Raw genomic sequence first — 18,058 nt, 5'->3', positions numbered from 1 at the left:
CCCTGTTGACTTTCATTTAATGGAGATTTTAGGTCAAAGGATGCATGAAACAAGTTCCTCTAATGGGTTCTTGAATAAAAAATTGCATAAGATACAAGAGTTTATAAAAGATGTTGCAATTTTTAATATGGCACAAGATAAACCCTAATTTCAGAAATTATAAGCAATATGGAAGAAAATAGCATTAAACTTACACTATTCAAGCAAGAATCACTTCATCAATCCATACGAACGCCTCTCCAGGCAATAAATATCCTCCCCAAGACAACTCACACACTACTTAGCCATTGCATCCAAGAGAAAGAGAAGAACAACTAGTGCACACTCATTCAAGAGAATAATCAGTGTGGAAAAAGTCAGGAAAAAATCGGGATTAAATCCCCAAAATGCAATTTTTTTGTTGGCCGATTAAATCGGCCAATTTTTTGCCGATTTTTTCCCAGTTGAAAAAGTCGGGATTAAATCGAAAAAGTCGGGATTAAATCGAAAAAGTCGGAATTAAATCGGGACTTTTTCCAAAAAATCGTGAATGAGGTAATTTCTTTAACAATTTTTTTTTTATTTTTTTGAAAAAGTCGGGATTTTTTAAAAAATGAATATTTTTGTATTTTTTAAATTTTGCCAACTTTTTGCCGACTTTTTCAAAAAACTCCCAACTTTAACGACTTTTTCAACTTCTGGACCCTTGCCGATTTAATCCCGACTTCGACTTTTTCCACATTGGAATAATGACAAATCTGTGTGATGACGATCCAAGGAAAATGACTCCCCTCTATTTATATGAGGGCAACCAAGTCATTTTTCCTTAATTAAGAATGAAAAAACCAGTGTGGAAAAAGTCGGGAAAAAATCGGGATTAAATCCCCAAAACGCGATTTTTTTGGCTGGCCGATTATATCGGCCGATTTTTTGCCGATTTTTTCCCAGTCGAAAAAATCGGGATTAAATCGAAAAAGTCGGGATTAAATCGGGACTTTTTCCAAAAAATCGTGGTAGTTTCTTTAATGATTTTTTTTTCTTTGAAAAAATCGGGATTTTATTGAAAAAGTCGGGATTTTATTGAAAAAGTCCGGATTTTTTAAAAATGAATATTTTTGTATTTTTTTTAATTTTGCCGACTTTTTGCCGACTTTTTCGAAAAACTCCCGACTTTGCCGAGTTTTTCAACTTTTGGACCCTTGCCGAATTAATCCCGACTTCGACTTTTTCCACATTGGAAAAAACCCTAAAAGATTGCTTAAAGAGTTCAACAAGACTAATAGGTCACAAACCGACCTAAAGATAGCTTTACAAATGACATGAATCCTCCACATGTGCAGGAGAAGTAGCTCTCCATCCTGACGTCATCCACCATAAATGATCATCTCTGTGAAAATTCCAAACTGGAACCCTATTGCAGCAACTGGAATTAATTCTCCTAGTTGTTAATTAATTTAACAGTTTATTTGCTACGGCAAATACTGAATTAATAACACTGCAATCTTCACAAATAAAAGTGCGGAAAAATAAAACGTTGGAAGCTAAGAAATGCTAGCACACACACATAAAATTAACACAATTATTTTTGGACAAAAGTCCCATAAAAACCGAATGCGGGAAAACTGGTGCAGCAACTGAGGGTTTTATTATTACACAGCAAGAGAAATTTTCAGTACAACTAGATGCCAAAATCTAGCAATCCTATAGAGAAAAATACTAACAAAAATCTACTTAGGAACTTCCTCACCCCATAGGCAATCCCCGGCACAATTGCCTTCAAAAAATCGGCCCTCTGACCCATTAAGTCAGCCTCTACGCTGCTCTACGCAGCCTCCTTGACGTCAAGCCTGACTGGTCACTAATGAAGTTGTTCTGCCTTCTGTTGGCTGGAAAGATGCTTCTCTAACACTCTGGGATTCCTTCCCAGCCTCTAGAACTGAAGACATCTCTCCCTCTCAACAAATCGAACTTGCCTCTAGAAGCTACTATGAAACCCCTGCGTCAGCTTCTCTGTGGCTCTTTTGCCTCTCTACAAATGCACTCGTTGGATCTGGAATACTTCCTCCGGCCTCACTGTCTCTGCCCCTCACACACTGCTTCGATCTCTAACTCTCCCAGTAACTAATTGTTGTTACTCTGGAAATTGATTTGCCAAGAAATCGAACTGCTCAAGTGTCTCAAGTGTTTTCCCCATCACCACATCGACCTCCTCTTATAATCCTCTATTGGAGCACCAACGGCCAAGATTAAAACATAATCGGTAGCTAAGATCATCTTTGGATCAATCCGTGTGAGTTTCTAGATGATTCTCGCCTTATCTCAATTACTAATGATTAATTAACCATATTCCCTAAATTTAGACTTAGGAAATATTTAAAAAATGGTTAATAATCTAATTGAGACACTTCTAGGCAGAATTTCCAGAAACAATTTCTGGGTCTTGGAGATCTCATGTATTTTAGCCTCTCCACCAAATTTTGTGGCTAGAACACATCCGATGCTACAAAAACTAACACTCCCTCTTAGCGAGGAATGTGTTCTATTGCTGCACACCCTGCCACAACACTCTATCTCTGGATCATCTCTCTCACGCTACTGATGTCTGGCCATACTGCCCACCAACCACTAGGCAACTCTGATATACGTTGCATCTGTGTTGTTGTTGACGCTGCCATATTGCTGCCAACACTGTATTTGCACTGCAACTCCCTCTCATTTGTTGTTGTTGCAACTGCAACTGAAAAGCATCCAAAATACTGAATCAACTGTGATTAGTATGATGCATCTGTCTCCCGAGTCTCTGACTTACTAGCATCTGCACTATCACTGAAGAATCTGCGTTGTTGCTGACTCTACACTGTGCCAATTGCACTTCGCTTCTAGCATCTGACTGCTACTAGTCTCTGCAACTGTCACTCGATCTCTGACCGCATCAATTACCATTGATCCATCCTGCTATTGAATATTGTGGACCCCTGTAGCAAGGTACTGATCCATGAGATGGATTCCTCAAGGATCCTGCCCATTTGTAGCGCTATGGGGATATAACACCAAGTCACCCCACCTCACTCCTGGAGGTATATCGGCGAACATAGTGAAGTCTTCCTCCAGCTTGGAGTACAACCAGTTGATCTCGGCAGAAGTTGGCTATTGGTCCTGATTCTCCTTGTTGTCCTTCTTTCTAAGAGGACACTGGATCCTATAGTGATCGAGCTCACCACACCTGAGGCACTTGACATTTGTTAGGACCTTCTTCTTCTTTCTATGCTCCCCCTGTCACTGACTGGGACCCTTTGATGCGAGGGCCACATTCTCCTCCTCCTTCGCCGTCTTCGATCTGTTGTTGCTGCCACTGATGGAGCTCTTTAGCAGAGCTCATCTCAACTCCTCCTGCTGCAAATCGACCCACATTTTATCCCAGTTTGGCAGCGTGTCTCTACCCAATATACTTTGGACAAAGACCTGACAATCTTTTGAGACATTATTGAGTGCCAATCGCACTAGCTCCATGGGTTGAGGCACTACCCCAATAGCTGACCACTGATCTTGGACCTCCTGAATTCTGGTAAGGAAGGGGTCTATGCCTTCCCCTTTCTGCATTCAGATGAGTCTCAGCTTCTCCTCTAGGTACATCTTTCGCTGCTCGGAAGTACCCTGATATAACATGGAGAGAACATCCCACATCTGTTTGGCAATATATTTGCCAGCTATATGTGAGACAACATGATCCCTGACTCCATCTAGGATCAACCGCTTCATTCGCGCCATCTCCTTCTTGTATTCTTTCTGTTGATCTGCATCCTAGGGAACTGCCACTACTGCATCAATATAGGCTTTTAGGCCATATTCATCTAGAAGGAAGGACATCCTTGCCTTCTAGATGACATAGTTGGAAGCTCCATCCAACCTGTCTTGATCACGAAAGCCAATAGTGGCCATCTCAACTAACTGTCGAAAACTTCCTCTTTCCTTCTGCTCGATTGCTGCTCTGCTATTCGCACTCCCTTCTGGAGTGAGAAGATCTGCTCACAACTATTATCGATCTGCAAGGAAAAATCGAACTTCTTGAGACTAGAAGTTCCCTAAGGAAAAATTTCCCTCTGTGTGTACTCTTCTCTCTTCCACCCCGATGTTGGCTCTGCTCTAGCAAACTATTGCAAAACCCTCTGCGTCCAACTAGAGATCTACCCAACGAAAAATTTGAGTTGCTCCCTCTGCCTCTAGAATCACTTGATCTGGAAGGATCGAATTCTTTTGCCCCTCTCAAAAAAATCGGTCTTCCTCAAGCAACCCGGCCTCTCTGGAAAAATACTACACTACCCTTGGGAAATTCGACTTGCTACCCACACTGAGCAGCGAAATTCCTTCTTTTCGCCTCTAAGCTTTCCGACTGATCAACTGCGCTCTGATACCATGTGAAAATTCCAAACTGGAACCCTATTGCAACAACTGGAATTAATTCTCCTAATTGTTCACTAATTTAACAATTTATTTGCTACGGCAATACAGAATTAATCACACTGCAATCTTCACAAATAAAACGCTGGAAGTTGAGAAATGCTAGCACACACACATAAAATTAACACAAGTATTTTCGAACAAAAGTCCCTAGAAAAACCCAATGCGGGAAAACAGGTGCAGCAATTGAGGGTTTTATTATTATGCAGCAGTGAGAAATTTAGAGTACAACTGGATGCTGAAATCTTGCAATCCTACAGAGAAAAATACTGGCAAAAATTTAGTGAGGAATTTCCTCACCCCACAGGCAATCCCCAACACAACTTGCCTTCAGAAACTCGGCCCTTTGACCCTCTGCGTTAGCCTCTGCACAGCCTGCTTGACGTCAAGCCTTTGACTGGTCACTGATGAAGTCATTTTGCCTTCTGCTAGTTGGAAAGATGCTTCTCCGGCATGTTGGGACTCCTTCCCGACGTCTGGAACTGAAGACGTCTCTCCCTCTCAACAAATCGAACTTGCCTCTAGAAGCTGTTGCGCAGCCCCTGTGTCAACTTCTCTGTGGCTCTTCTGCCTCTCTGCAAATGCACTTGCTGGATCTGGAACACTTCCTCCAACCAATGTTTTTAAAACCGGAACCGGTGACCGGACCAGTCCACCTAATGAACCGGTTTACCGACCGGAACCGGTCTAACCGGCACTGGTTTAGTCTAAACGAACCGGTTTTAAAAAAATACATTAAATAATTAATTTTTAATGAAACAAAACTATTTTTAAGATGTAAAACCATGATTCCAAGCCAATAGAGACAAAATATGCAAAGTTTGCTCAATTATATACCATGTAAAGGTGAATACATCAAAATGGCACCGAGTGCAATACATATCATCAACAAAATAGCAAAATACATAACAAATGAGGCTCTAAATGGCCTATAAAGTCCAAAAACATTGCTGCAAGCTATGAGGCCATTGGCCTACTACAAGTCTACAGTATACACATGATCAATCATCAAGTTCATTACCACTACTAGTAGTAGACACAAGATCATCATCAGGAGCTACATAGACATCATCTGGTTCAAAGTCTGAGGATGCCTCAGCCTGATCTGCAACCTCAGTATCAATGCCACCAATGACAATAGAAGTGGACCTAATGGAAGCACGAGTTTTTCGACCTGCATGACTAGTGCCTTCCATTGGTTCCTTGCCTTTCATTGATGCCGCTATTGATCCTGGTTATGATGCCACCACATAATCTGCTTCATCCCCCGCCAAAGCCATGTCGATATCAAAATCAGCCTCAAACACAGGTTCTTCAGTCTCCTCCACCCATTCTGATGTTGGATCAATATCGTCCAACACAATGGGATCTAGATTAGGAGTTTTTCTTATCATTTGGAGCTCTAATTGCATTTATTGTTTACCCCCAAACCATGAAATCCTGAAAACCATTAAGTCTGCTGAATTTTGAGTGAAATCTAAAATTCTAGTTTCTCCATATGAAATCCAATGAGGTCGAAACCACTCTCAAACATCCTGAGCCATTTCATGGTAATGTTAAAAATTTAAGTAAAAGGATGAAAATGAAAATTAAAGGAAATGTCACTTTTACTTTAAGAATTTAACATTACCATTAATTGCCAACATTGTTAGGGTTGAAACACCCTTAGTCCCCCCCCAAAACCCCTCAAACACAGTCAAAAACATGTTTTTTTAACTTTATGGTGGTTGTGCCTAAAACCGGCCGGTTTGTAACAAACCGGCCAGTTTTGTCCTAAACCAGCCGGTTTTCACCGGTTAGGGCCAAAAATCGGGCAAATGAAGGGTCTGACCAGGTTTTTAGGCCGGTTCAGACCGGCCAGCTAGCTAACCGGCCGGTTTGACCGGTTACCGGTTTTTCTGAGCGGTTTTTAAAACTATGCCTCCAACCCTCACTGTGTCTGCCCCTCACACACTGCTTCGATCTCTAGCTCTCTCCGGCAACTGACTGCTGCTACTCTGGAAATCGATCTGCCAAGAAATCGAACTGCACAAGTGTCTCAAGTGTTTTACCTATCACCACATCAACCTCTTCTTATAATCCTCTGTTGGAGCACCAACGACCAAGATTAAAACATAACATATGGCTAGGATCATCTCTGGATCGATCCGTGTGAGTTTCTAAATGATTCTCGCCTTATCTCAATTAATACTAACTAATTAACCATATTCCCTAAGTTTAGACTTAGGAAATATTTAAAAAACGGTTAATAATCTAATTGAGACACTTCTAGGCGGAATTTCCAGAAACAATTTATGGGTTTTGGAGATCTCATGTATTCTAGCCTCTCCACCAAATTTCGTGGCTATAACACATCCGATTGTACAAAAACTAACAATCTCCATTAAGGAAAGTGACAAAGTGGATCCAAGAGTGCTCCTCGCTCCAAGGGACATCATCAAAGTGAATGGGCACATCTCCAAGTAACATCTCCTCAACCAAGACATCATCATCAAGAAAGCTTACATCACATTCCTAGGGCATGCATAGATGACCTGGCAATCCTAAAACCAAGCGTCAGCCTCAAAGGGAGTGTGCTCGCCCTCCTAAAGTATCTCAAGTCATCTCCATCTTCATCTAGGCTCTGGAACAAGGTAATGCCCATCAAGTAGGTATAAGGCCACCTAAGTGATGTCCTGGGTCCTTTGGGCACATCAACAATCAAGCTAACGTCTTGGCTTCTTGGCTTAGGTGTTTCAACATCTATAGGCGCAGAAGGGGCCATACATCCATGTGGAAACTCCTCAAGGTCCAAAGCTCATCTCTAGAGGGATGGCGTCAGGGCTACAATGTCATATGACAACTGAGCTAGACGTCCTCTTCACTATGTTGGAAAGGTGCCAAGCCCTCCTCAAGGCACATCCAATATACATGTGATGGACCACCCGAAACATATCATCAAGATTAAGTGAGATCAACATCATTAGGTAAAGAAACTAGTTAAGTATTCATAGTGGACCATATTCAATGCTAGGGGCACAAAAATACTTCACAGAAACCTTTCCTTCAAATGTCTTTATAATTGATGATTAGTAAGGAAGTTACCACACTTCTATTAGGGATGATTATGAAATTAACCCTATTAGGTGTTTCCAACCACCCAAGGGGAGAGAGTTCCTAGGCAGGCCCATCAATCTATAGGAGCATGTGATAACTGTGGTCATGAAGTGGGAAAGACTTCAAGGAAAATGGCCATAGTCATGGTACTAGCTAAAGAAGATCCAATATCTTAAGCATAATGATGATGAGAAGGATCCATCATGGAGTGGAGGCCTAAGTTACACCTTTCCTCAACCCACTTTTTCCACCCCTCTAGTGCACCTTTTACTTCAATGATATTATTTTCTTACATAGCATGGCTGACCAACTAGTTGTATGCTTTTCAAATACCCCTTAAAGATGTGGCAGTTTATTGCTCATCACGGTTGGGTCATTATAAGTTCCTTTGATTTAGATAGAGCTTGAGATGCTTAGGAACTAGGTGATGGATAATGAGGGGGGTAGAGCTCAAGATTGGCTTTTTCCCACGCGCTTATTATTGCTCCTGGCCATCTTTTGCATTTTCATTTTCATTTAGTTGTGTCCATATATGATTTTATCTTTCTTTCTACTACATAAACCTCTCAAGGCAAAGTTTCCAAGCCCTAACTCAAAGATGTGGATATAGGGTGCTAGTGCCAATGATAGATGACAATCAACCCAAAGCATGGAAATGAATATCAGGGTTAGATGGAAAATGGCAAGTATTGATTACCTTGGGCACACTATATCAATCAGTGTCTCCTACTCGGGGCTTTCCTAAATAATAGAAAGAAAGGCCTCAGGGGAGGTCAAACTAGACTAGGGGCAAAGGATAACCTCCCAGGTGAAGTATGGGAACAAGGGTACAATCAAGAGCAGTCAATCATGCAGCTTAACCTGTGATCCATATTAGCATGCCCCGGCAATAAATGAAAGCACGTGATTACAAAAATGGTTAGGTGTACCTTTTGATAGATGACCCACCTTCCTTCATGAAGTATGCTAGATGGGAGAGAACACTAATCAAAGCAATGGGTGGAGTGCTCTGAAATAAAGCTATCTATGGATTGTCATAGGGTTGTTGGTTGGATTTCTGTCACATAGGAGAAAAATTCTCCTAGAGGTTACCCACTTTTGGTGGGTAACAAGACCTACGACAACCGTCAAGGATCTAAACTTTATCAAACTCTTGAGCAAACAAGTACACAAAACTCTTAGATTTGTGGGGACTTCTACAATCTCAAATGATGCCAAAGGTGGTTGAATGTGAGCAAGCACATTCACACCTTTACCATTTTAGTAACCAATAAGAATACAAAACCATGTTTTGTACAATTCCAATTCACATCAAGTATGTGCCTCAACATTGTCTACAAACATTGGATTCACTATGAACCTAAAAAATTAAACGTGGTTTATTTTAGTAGTTCAATTGGTGGGGGATGAGCTGTCATGCGCATATTCAAGAGATAAATAGAAATTAGCACAATTGGAATTTTTTGGGGAAGTTGTCTAAAAAATACGCCTCTTCGAGGTTGGGATCTGCATTGCATGACACACACTTCCTTCGTCTAAGATCCAGGTTTGAGGAGATGCCAACACTGAGGTATCTATTTTTCCACAATTACTTGGGATTTGCACACAGCCTCATCTCTTTTTCACATGCCATTCAGTGGAGCAGACGACAGCAAGAATGGAACCCTAGTGAACAACTTAACACTTTGTTGACCTCACTAGTGAACCAAGGCCCAAGCATAGCAAATTTGGACTTTAGAAATAACTGAATTAATTGTGGAATAGATGTCAAAGTTACACAAGGCTACATTATAGGCTCAATAACTTAGCTGTAATGATTTTGATTTAGGGCTATGTTTAGAAAGATGACTGCAGGGAAGACATCGTTAGGCATTTTATACTCATGTTTTGCATACATCTCACTTCTTGTTTGTCATTGTCACATTATTTCAGTGCACTTTGTTATTACTAGATTGCTGGTTAGTCTCTATTCCTCAAGGTGGGTGATTTCACACTGTTATTATAGAATGCTAGTTAATCTCTAATTTTCAAGGTGCATAACTAAAAGTTCAAATTGTATGCTCTGCTGATCATCATGTTTATTATAATAAAAGGATCTGCTGATCATCATGTTTATTATAATAAAAGGATTACATTGGCTGTCACCAAAGAATGAAATAAAATTTGGAATATCATTCACAAATAAGAAACACCAAGGCAATTAATTTTTCATGTGTATGTAACAATCCTGCCTGATTATTGAGAAAAAACAATTGCATTGGCTCTTACAAGAGAATGAATATAAATATCTAACAAATAAATAATACAAGTATCTACTGCCACAAATGAAGCAAAGCATCCCTTGGGTTTCCCCACAAGGTTTTCCATATAGTAAAAATAAAAAATAATTCCAGTATCATCCTTTCATATTTAACTATCTTGATTCTTGATTAATAACTACATGAGAAAGTTAAAGCCCACTAGTTCAAATACAACATTACCCTTTAAATTTGTAACTTAAGACCAAATGACCAATTAGGATCATATCATACAGTAAGAGGAATCTGCCAAATGTGACTATACTGCACCAACAAAATAACTCGAGCAAAAAGTAAATTCAAAATTATGAGATAAGCATGAAAGCAAACAGACAGATGTACATTCACTATGTCAAATGCAAAGCAAACAGTTATTGCATGTTCCTGGAAGACCCAAATTATGTGCTTGGACCCTTACCAGAATGATGTTTCAAGGAAATTGATAAATGTCTCTTCTGCTGACAGAATAAGATGTTTACAAGGTAAGTTATCCTTAATAAGCCAAGCTAACTCGCCAGCCTGAAAAATTACCCAACATAACTAGATAAGATGAAACGCTTGAATATTAGAGGCTAGAAAGAGAACTTCTAAAAGATCTCAAAATACAACAGTAAATTCATATGTATAGAGCTCTGAAGTTCTGAAAAGAAATAGCAAAAGGAAAAATCTCAAAACGTGTATTTTGCATCGATCTCAAGAATAAGACATAAATGCTGGACAGCTGAAGTCCCAAGGGTATGACAGACCTAGGAACTACATAGTCATTCACTGAAAATCAAAATATTAGAAGGTGAAAATCTCAGAGCTGCATGCTCTAGTGGTACCCACCCTCTGTCAATGCTGCCTGATGCTTGAATGCAGAATGGCATTTAGGACTACACGGTCTTATGCTTTGGGCTATATATCAAAATAAAACAATACAATGGTGCTAGAATTCAGTGTCCAAAAGCAGGATAGAACATAAGATACAACTTAAATAAGAAAATATGAAGAGGAAAAAAATGCTTAATCAAAATAAGCATCGGAAAGATGAGCATAATGATCTTTTGATAGCACACTGCAGAGGCTAGACACCTCCTATTTAAGAGCATTCCTGAATCATATATACAGGAGGACCTGAAAAGTAAAACACAGAACCAGGCCAGGCAATATTTCCCAAAAGGATACAACTAGTACAGACCCATCTCCAAGCAGGTCTGATATGCACCCCAGGTTCTAAAGTTCAAGATTCCAATATTTAATATGTCAGCATTTGTGTGAATTCGAGATATGCATCCCCTAGTCTCATAACCTCAAGGAGAATATCAGACCCGAGTTTAGATGGGTATGTGATAATTTCCATATTCAATGGGTCTGTAGTAGTGTCCATGTCCAATGACCGAACGTATAGACTCTAGATTCAATACATTGATAGACACGCATGAAGTGTTGATGGCTGAGTCGCACAAAACTTGGAAACAGGACAGGTTTCAGAAACGCGAATGCTCTGGAAAACGGGACCCTCCCAAACAGGTACATCAAGGAAAACATGGTATATAAAAAATACACAATCTGTGTGTGTGAATAGATTTTTTTAATAACATATTACCTTGCAAAGAATAAAGAATGATACACATTAGATATTAATTAGGAGTTTAGGACCTTTTAGTTCTTTTAAGGCTTCCTACAGGTCTCACAGTCCACATAAGGGTTAGGAATAGTCAACAAAAGTGTCTAAATAACCAACTAGTGATTATCAACTAAACACCTAGCTAATAAAGCTAGCAATGCTAATAAGAAAAGCATAAGAAGTAAAGTACAGATACATAAAAAGATGTGAAGACACTAGAGTACTGAAAAGAAGAGGGCACTCAAGGACCAAAATAGAGTTTATTAAGAGGCAACAATATCAAGAAGTGTTGGTGTCAACTGTCAATTACAAGTGTGGAGATCAAGCCTCACCCTCCAAGTCATAAATGAATGTGAAATTGTCGATGCACCAACATATGCTATCCTTCGATTTGTGTCCATGGTTGAGTGCACCTAGCAATATGATCCCGGGGGGAGTGCAGGAATGAGGGGACTCTGCTCTCCTAGCATATTAAGGTTGTGAAGAAGAAAGTCTCCCAGTTATACTAGACGGGGGTTCACCGTATCTCATGGTTGTCTAAAAATGCAATTAGGTTGTGTACTGGACCGTCTAGTATTGTGGTGGTGTGCAGTGACATGTGTCCTGAAGCAACAACTCCATGAGAATCTTACGAAGACTTGTTGGCCCCCAAGAGGATTGCTAACTAGAGAGTCAATGCCTCATTGATCTGGAGTATGAAGGGTCATGTGGGGATCTATCCAAAGCTACCCGGGTGCATGCTTGCCACTTATTGTCCTACCCTAATGGGGCAACCTAGAAGTAAAGAGTGAAATTCCTAAAATTCTCCAATAAGGACAAGGTATGAAAACCCTTAGCTCAGTGTCCAAGTACTACTCCCATGTAGAGAGTAAGCCACCTCTTATAAGATTAGAGGAAGAAAGGGGCACGAGATCCCCTTTGAGTCTTAAAATTTCAAATAAGTAGTGAAATCTCCCTCATGTGAATGAAATGCTCTTCTGTCTCCTGTTCTTATAGTTGGCATAGCTAACAGACCCTATCCAATCATGGAATGTAGTGTTCGGTTTCAATCCAAAGTCCATGCGAACTCAACACTCGAAGGGGGCACAAAGGGCATGCATCTAGTGTTTGCATGCATATTGAGGTTGAAAGATCAAACCCTCTCTCATCTCAAGGAGGCTCTCAGACTAGAAAGCCATCTTCGAGCTAAGGCCCTCTAGTGGTGCTATCCAAGTGAACTAAATGTAGAGTGTGGATTTCCTCTTTGACTCTAGGCTTTGGTGCTACTTGTACAATAGGAGTTGGCCTAACGCATATAGGGAAAACCTAAAAGGGGAAGATTGAATGTAGAGATGGCAACTAACTAGAGAAATTAGAAGTACCCAAAACCAACACGAAACCTCACCAGGGGGCTAGCGAAGGCAATGCTCTTGGATAAACAAAAAAAATATTAGATAAGGATACCAATCTCTCTGAAAGTGAAGTCCTTGAACATATGAACTATGGGAAGATACATGACTAGCCAAAATATGGCTTCCAGTAGTAAAGCTTAGGTCCCAAACTCTACCTAAATAATGGGGTGGGGAACTATCCATTTGTATTGGAAGATGCATTGAAGAAAGAAGCTTTAGAGTTTCTCAGTCCTAGCCCACACAGCCTCAGACGTCTAAAGCCATAAAGCACTAGAACCCTAATGATCATCTCCATAAAGTGCATCCTCAATGAGGTGTTCTAAAAATGATTATGAAAATACTGCTACTCAACAAGGTCAAGAGAACCACAACCATTAACGAGCCAAGGTTGGATGGCCTATCGCATGGTGATCTCAACCTCGCCCCACCCCCCACCCCCCCAAAAAAAAGATAATCAAAGAGTGCTTGCTTTGATGCATTCAAGATCATGACCTTGGTTTTACCCAAGTTATCTATCAACTATGGAAGGTCGCAAAATCTAGAAAGTGCATCTAACAGTGTTTTAAGTCCCTTCAGCAAAGGCCAAAGAATCTCATCATTACCAAAGAAAAGCAACGAGATGACTACATGGTGTAGGAGACACCCATCCCCTTTTGGAATGTGCTCATAAATTCATTAAATATATAAATAACCTCCAACTAGTCAATTCATATCCCAAAAAGGGTGGGTGGGAGTTAGCACCCCTACTTAACCTAATAATGTTCCATATAAAACTTGAAAGGCCATGAGTTGTGCAAAGACAACCTAGAACCAACTCATATAGGCTTATAGCCTCATGATGGCAGTCAAAGGATCTCTAAATATCCCAAAGTGTCTAGAATAGGGTCGCTCTTAAGATCGTGTTGAATGCTTTCAAAAAGTCTTTGAAACAATAGATAGTTTTCAATGAGCAATGGTAAGCCTCCTGAATATTGGCCCCAGGAGTGAAGGTATGATTGATAGTATGGCGATTTGGGTGAAATCCTGCCTAACCTCTAGCCCTAATATGACTCATCCCCATCTCAAATAAGAGTTGCAAGTGAAGAGCTATAGCATAGATTTTCGAGAAAGTATGACAAATCATGGTGGCCCAGATTTTTATTGGGATCTGAGTTAGTCCCTAGTTTGGAAATCAGGTGAATAGTCCCTAGTTTGGAAATCAGGTGAATGATGTGTGGGGACCAAGTCTAGGGAAACCAGAGCAAAGGACATGATTAAATAGATCAATAATGTGGTCATTGAGGGAGTAAAGACCACACTTGAGGAACTTGGCTTGGAGTATTGTAGAATAGGGCAGCTCAGTCATAAAATAAGATGATATTATAAATGTCGAACCAATGCCCACAATAAGGAGGTCAATAGAACTCAAAAATTACATCGAGTTATATACATGGTGGGGCTTGACAGTGCAAAAGCAACACCTATTGCTAATCTATCAAAAGCATAGAGAGATTTACGTAATCTATCTAAAAAGACATATAAATGTACAAAAAGTTGTCAAAAACAAAGCTATGATGCCTACAAAGAGAAGATGTCAAGGCATGCTGGAAAAAGGTACAAAAGTACATAAAATGTTTCGAAACCAAACCTATGACAAGTAGAAAGAGAAGATGTCAAAGTGATGCGAGAGACAAAGAGGCTCTGGAGAGTACTCAGGGATGAGAGAGCATAGCAGGGCTGGCTGTCTGATCCGATTTGGGGATGAACACTAGAGTGTGGAGGTCCACCACTCCTAACATCTAAAGTCAAGGGAAAGAAGAAGCTTTGGATGCTAATGATAACAAGGGAACATAAACAAACATAATGAAGAATGGCAATACTTCACACCGACCGCGTGTACAAAGACTCACGCACTACAACTGTGGAGACAGTGCGATAAGTGCATCCCTGTGCTTAAGAATTTTGTTGAGTCAAGAAAAGAAATAAGTTTTCTTAGGTGTCAATTCTGAGGCATATCTATTCTGACAAGTTCGTCGGAGACTTGCAGCCAGCCTCATCCCTTTTTGGCATGTCATTCAGGTGGACAAGACCTGGTGAACGGCTTAATACAATATCAACCCAACCAATGAATCAAAATCCTGTTGGAGGTACTGTGTGAATTCGAATTTGCAAGAGAAGTAAATGACAAATTTGGATTAGAATGTACTATTGAAAAAGTGCAAATATTATTTGCTCACAAACTAGCAAGCACGAGCCAATTAACTCAGAAAGCAACGTCCATAGGCAACATTAGAACAGCGAATTAGAGCTCCGTTAACATTCAGGTTATAAGACGCCTTATTGCAGAGACCAGTTTGACTTAATAATCTAAATAACACTAGGATGGATTTCATAAATGCAGGACATGGGAGTTGATCTTATATCCTCGCTGCAACGTTAAACGGAACCCGATAGATAAAGTTGTATAATCCTCAAAATTGAAGAAACAGCCTTACATATATTCGGGTTTAATTTGAAGGATAACATAATGTCCACTAGGGTTTTATTTGAAAAATTAATGCAAATAAAACTTGTTAAATTTAATGGAAGTTATTGTCTCCGGGCATACAAATCCAAAAATTTACAGCAAATTCTTCGACTGAGAAGTCAAAATTCAAAAGAACTGTGACGAATACATACCATCGATAACGGATCCATGGCGTGTAAAGAGTGTAAATACTTTGAACTGTTGCGGATTTCCGTTGTCTGGGTGCAATTCAGGCTTTGAAGAAGGAACGCAAGGCCGTCATATTAAGGATTGTTCAATCAGCCCGTATTAGAAGATCAAAGGCTTCGGAGATTATTAATAACTCCACCGGCTGTGGCTTCCGTGATTTGCCTTCCCTGAAACCCTCTCTCATCAAACAACGAATAGAAGCACTAAAGCTCTTACACATGGATGACACATGGACACTGATCCTTAAGCAAAAGGCCTAGGCAAGGTACCCACCATAGCATGGAAACTGAACCTTGACCAAAAGGGTTAGGCAAGGTACTCATTACCATTTATACCGATCACCATGATAATTTATATTAGTATAGATCTATTCAATCTATTTTAAATAAATAAGGATCGAATAGATTGTTGAATTGAGGCTTCTGTGATCCATAACAATTATAAGAATAGTTTAGGCGTAAATCATATATATGTAGATAAAGGTTTTTTACATGTGATTTATGCCGAAACTCTTTCTATAAGAATTGAATAGATTTATTTTAAATTAAGATTGAAGGATCTAATCTTTTAGATGTAAATTTTTTATAAATTAATATTATTTAAATTTTTTGTATAGCTAATTAATATTTTTTTTTAATTTTTTTACTTGGGTCTATATGGGTAAAATTTTTATAAACTAATATTATTTAAATATTTTGTATAGTTAATATTTTTTTAATTTTTTATTTGGGCCCACATGAGCAAAATTTCAACTTTGATGACCAGATCATAGTGGGTTGTAGAATGAGTCTCCCGACTCAATAATGGAGTCAACGTGTCTTACTTTTCAATTCTTATAGAGCTTTTTTTAATATCAACATTTTTCAATTTTCAATTTTTAGTATATTATAATTTATATGTATAGTTTAGTGGTAAATAGGGGTCTTAATTTTTTTACATTTTACCAAAAAAAAATTGCTTTTAGGTAGCAATGAGGACTTGTGTTAATGTAGAGATCTACTTTCAAAACACCTTAAATGTGTAAACAATAAGTTAAAGAAGTTTTAAATAAGTTTCATGACATAGTAATGACAAAAAAGAGTTGTAAGTTATGAAATTGTGTCTTGAGTTTGTTATCGCATATCATTTTGTGTGTGCTTAATGTTTAATTTTTAATGCTAAACATGTCGTTCATATGGGGATTACAAAATAGATATGCATGTTTGGGTGTCCATTAAGGTAATGACCAAGTAGTGGTTACATATGATTTATTAGTTACATGTTGAATATGCATGTTTGGTTGCCTTCCCCTATCCTCCGTGTTTGTGTGTCCATAGAAATAGTGGCTCTCATACTAACCTAAGAGTTGATGCATCACAAAATGATGTGCATGTCTCCTTGCCCCCTTGTTTTCTATGTGTGATGTGTTGTCTAGATGCATGTCTATGAATAATGTCGAATAATAAATAAGATGATAAAAATAGTCATATATGCCATGCTTGACTTCATAAAATAATTTCAACATCTTTAAAATCTCCTCTCCTCTCCTCTCTCTCACCAAGACAAAACTTTGTTAAATTTTGTTGATGCCTTAAACATGTATGGTTGTTGCTTGACAGTGTGTGCAATAGAGATTCAATTATTGTTCATTGTCAAGTCTCTTGTCAACTCTCTTGCTCCCTATGCCCACTCTAAACAATTGCAATGATATGATGGGACGTTGAGACTTAAAATTGGTTTTTTTGTTTGTGAAGAGTAATAGCACTCTCATAGTCACCCCTTTGACCCTTCGTTGTAACCTCAGAAATAAGTTGTTAATGCTTACCCTTGTTTTTAACAAGAAGTTGATTAATCATGCTAAGAAAATTAATTATTGTTGAGATCTCAATGTCTCATGTATTGAGCTAGATAATGAGGGCTTGGGGCCCAATCCTAATGGCAAAGATGACCCCCCTCTAGATACAAGTTTCATCCCAACAACAACTTAAGTGAATTTTATAAGTATGTGTGAACTCTAGTTGTGTATGTAAGTTTTATCCCAACTACAACTTAAATGAATTTCATGGATATGTGTAAACTTTGGTTTTGTGCCAAAATATTATTCATGAATTGTTATTATTTATTGTATCTTCATATGGCAATTTTATATAGTATCTATTAATTTGATTTAAAGGGACAAATCAAAATACAACTTAAACAAGTTGGATTGATTGAATTATGCACCTTGAAACATGAACAAAAATGGATGAAAATGTATAAATAAGATGTGCACTAAGTAATGTCAATTGGGGTTATCTCGGGTGGTTGGGAGGAAGGAATTGAATCCTCCCCACCCAGGTTCAATCCTCGCAAGTGACATGATAGATGTTAACAATATTGATAGTAAACATATATTCCTTGTATGGAATATATAGTGTTGTACCTGTGAAAAAAAAATGCACTAAGTAAATTAGAACATAATAATATTTATATTATTATGTGAGTTTTTGTATAATGTTATGTGAAAGATAGTGTGAAACGAAAAAAGGAATGGTGGTTATTATATGCACTCTAC

The 18,058-nt window shown here is 38.9% G+C and overlaps 1 protein-coding gene across 1 annotated transcript in view; it reads right to left on the bottom strand.

Annotated features, from left to right (window-relative positions):
* The window catches only part of LOC149224767 (uncharacterized), a 170,439-nt gene extending 154,602 nt beyond the window's left edge, over nt 1-15,837 (bottom strand). The window contains exons 1-2 of the mRNA XM_089386249.1: nt 15,489-15,837; nt 10,249-10,349 (exon numbers count right to left, since the gene is read on the bottom strand). Of these exons, the coding sequence (XP_089242375.1) occupies nt 10,249-10,349; nt 15,489-15,506 (119 nt within the window). The 5' untranslated portion in view covers nt 15,507-15,837. The remainder of the gene's footprint in view (nt 1-10,248; nt 10,350-15,488) is intronic.
* Between the last annotated feature and the right edge of the window lie 2,221 nt (nt 15,838-18,058).

This window comes from Pinus tabuliformis, chromosome Q, assembly GCF_031772625.1.
Source record: "Pinus tabuliformis cultivar Carrire ecotype Pingquan chromosome Q, CPIR1, whole genome shotgun sequence".
Taxonomy (NCBI): domain Eukaryota; kingdom Viridiplantae; phylum Streptophyta; class Pinopsida; order Pinales; family Pinaceae; genus Pinus; species Pinus tabuliformis.
This window is presented reverse-complemented; position numbering and strand designations above follow the sequence as displayed.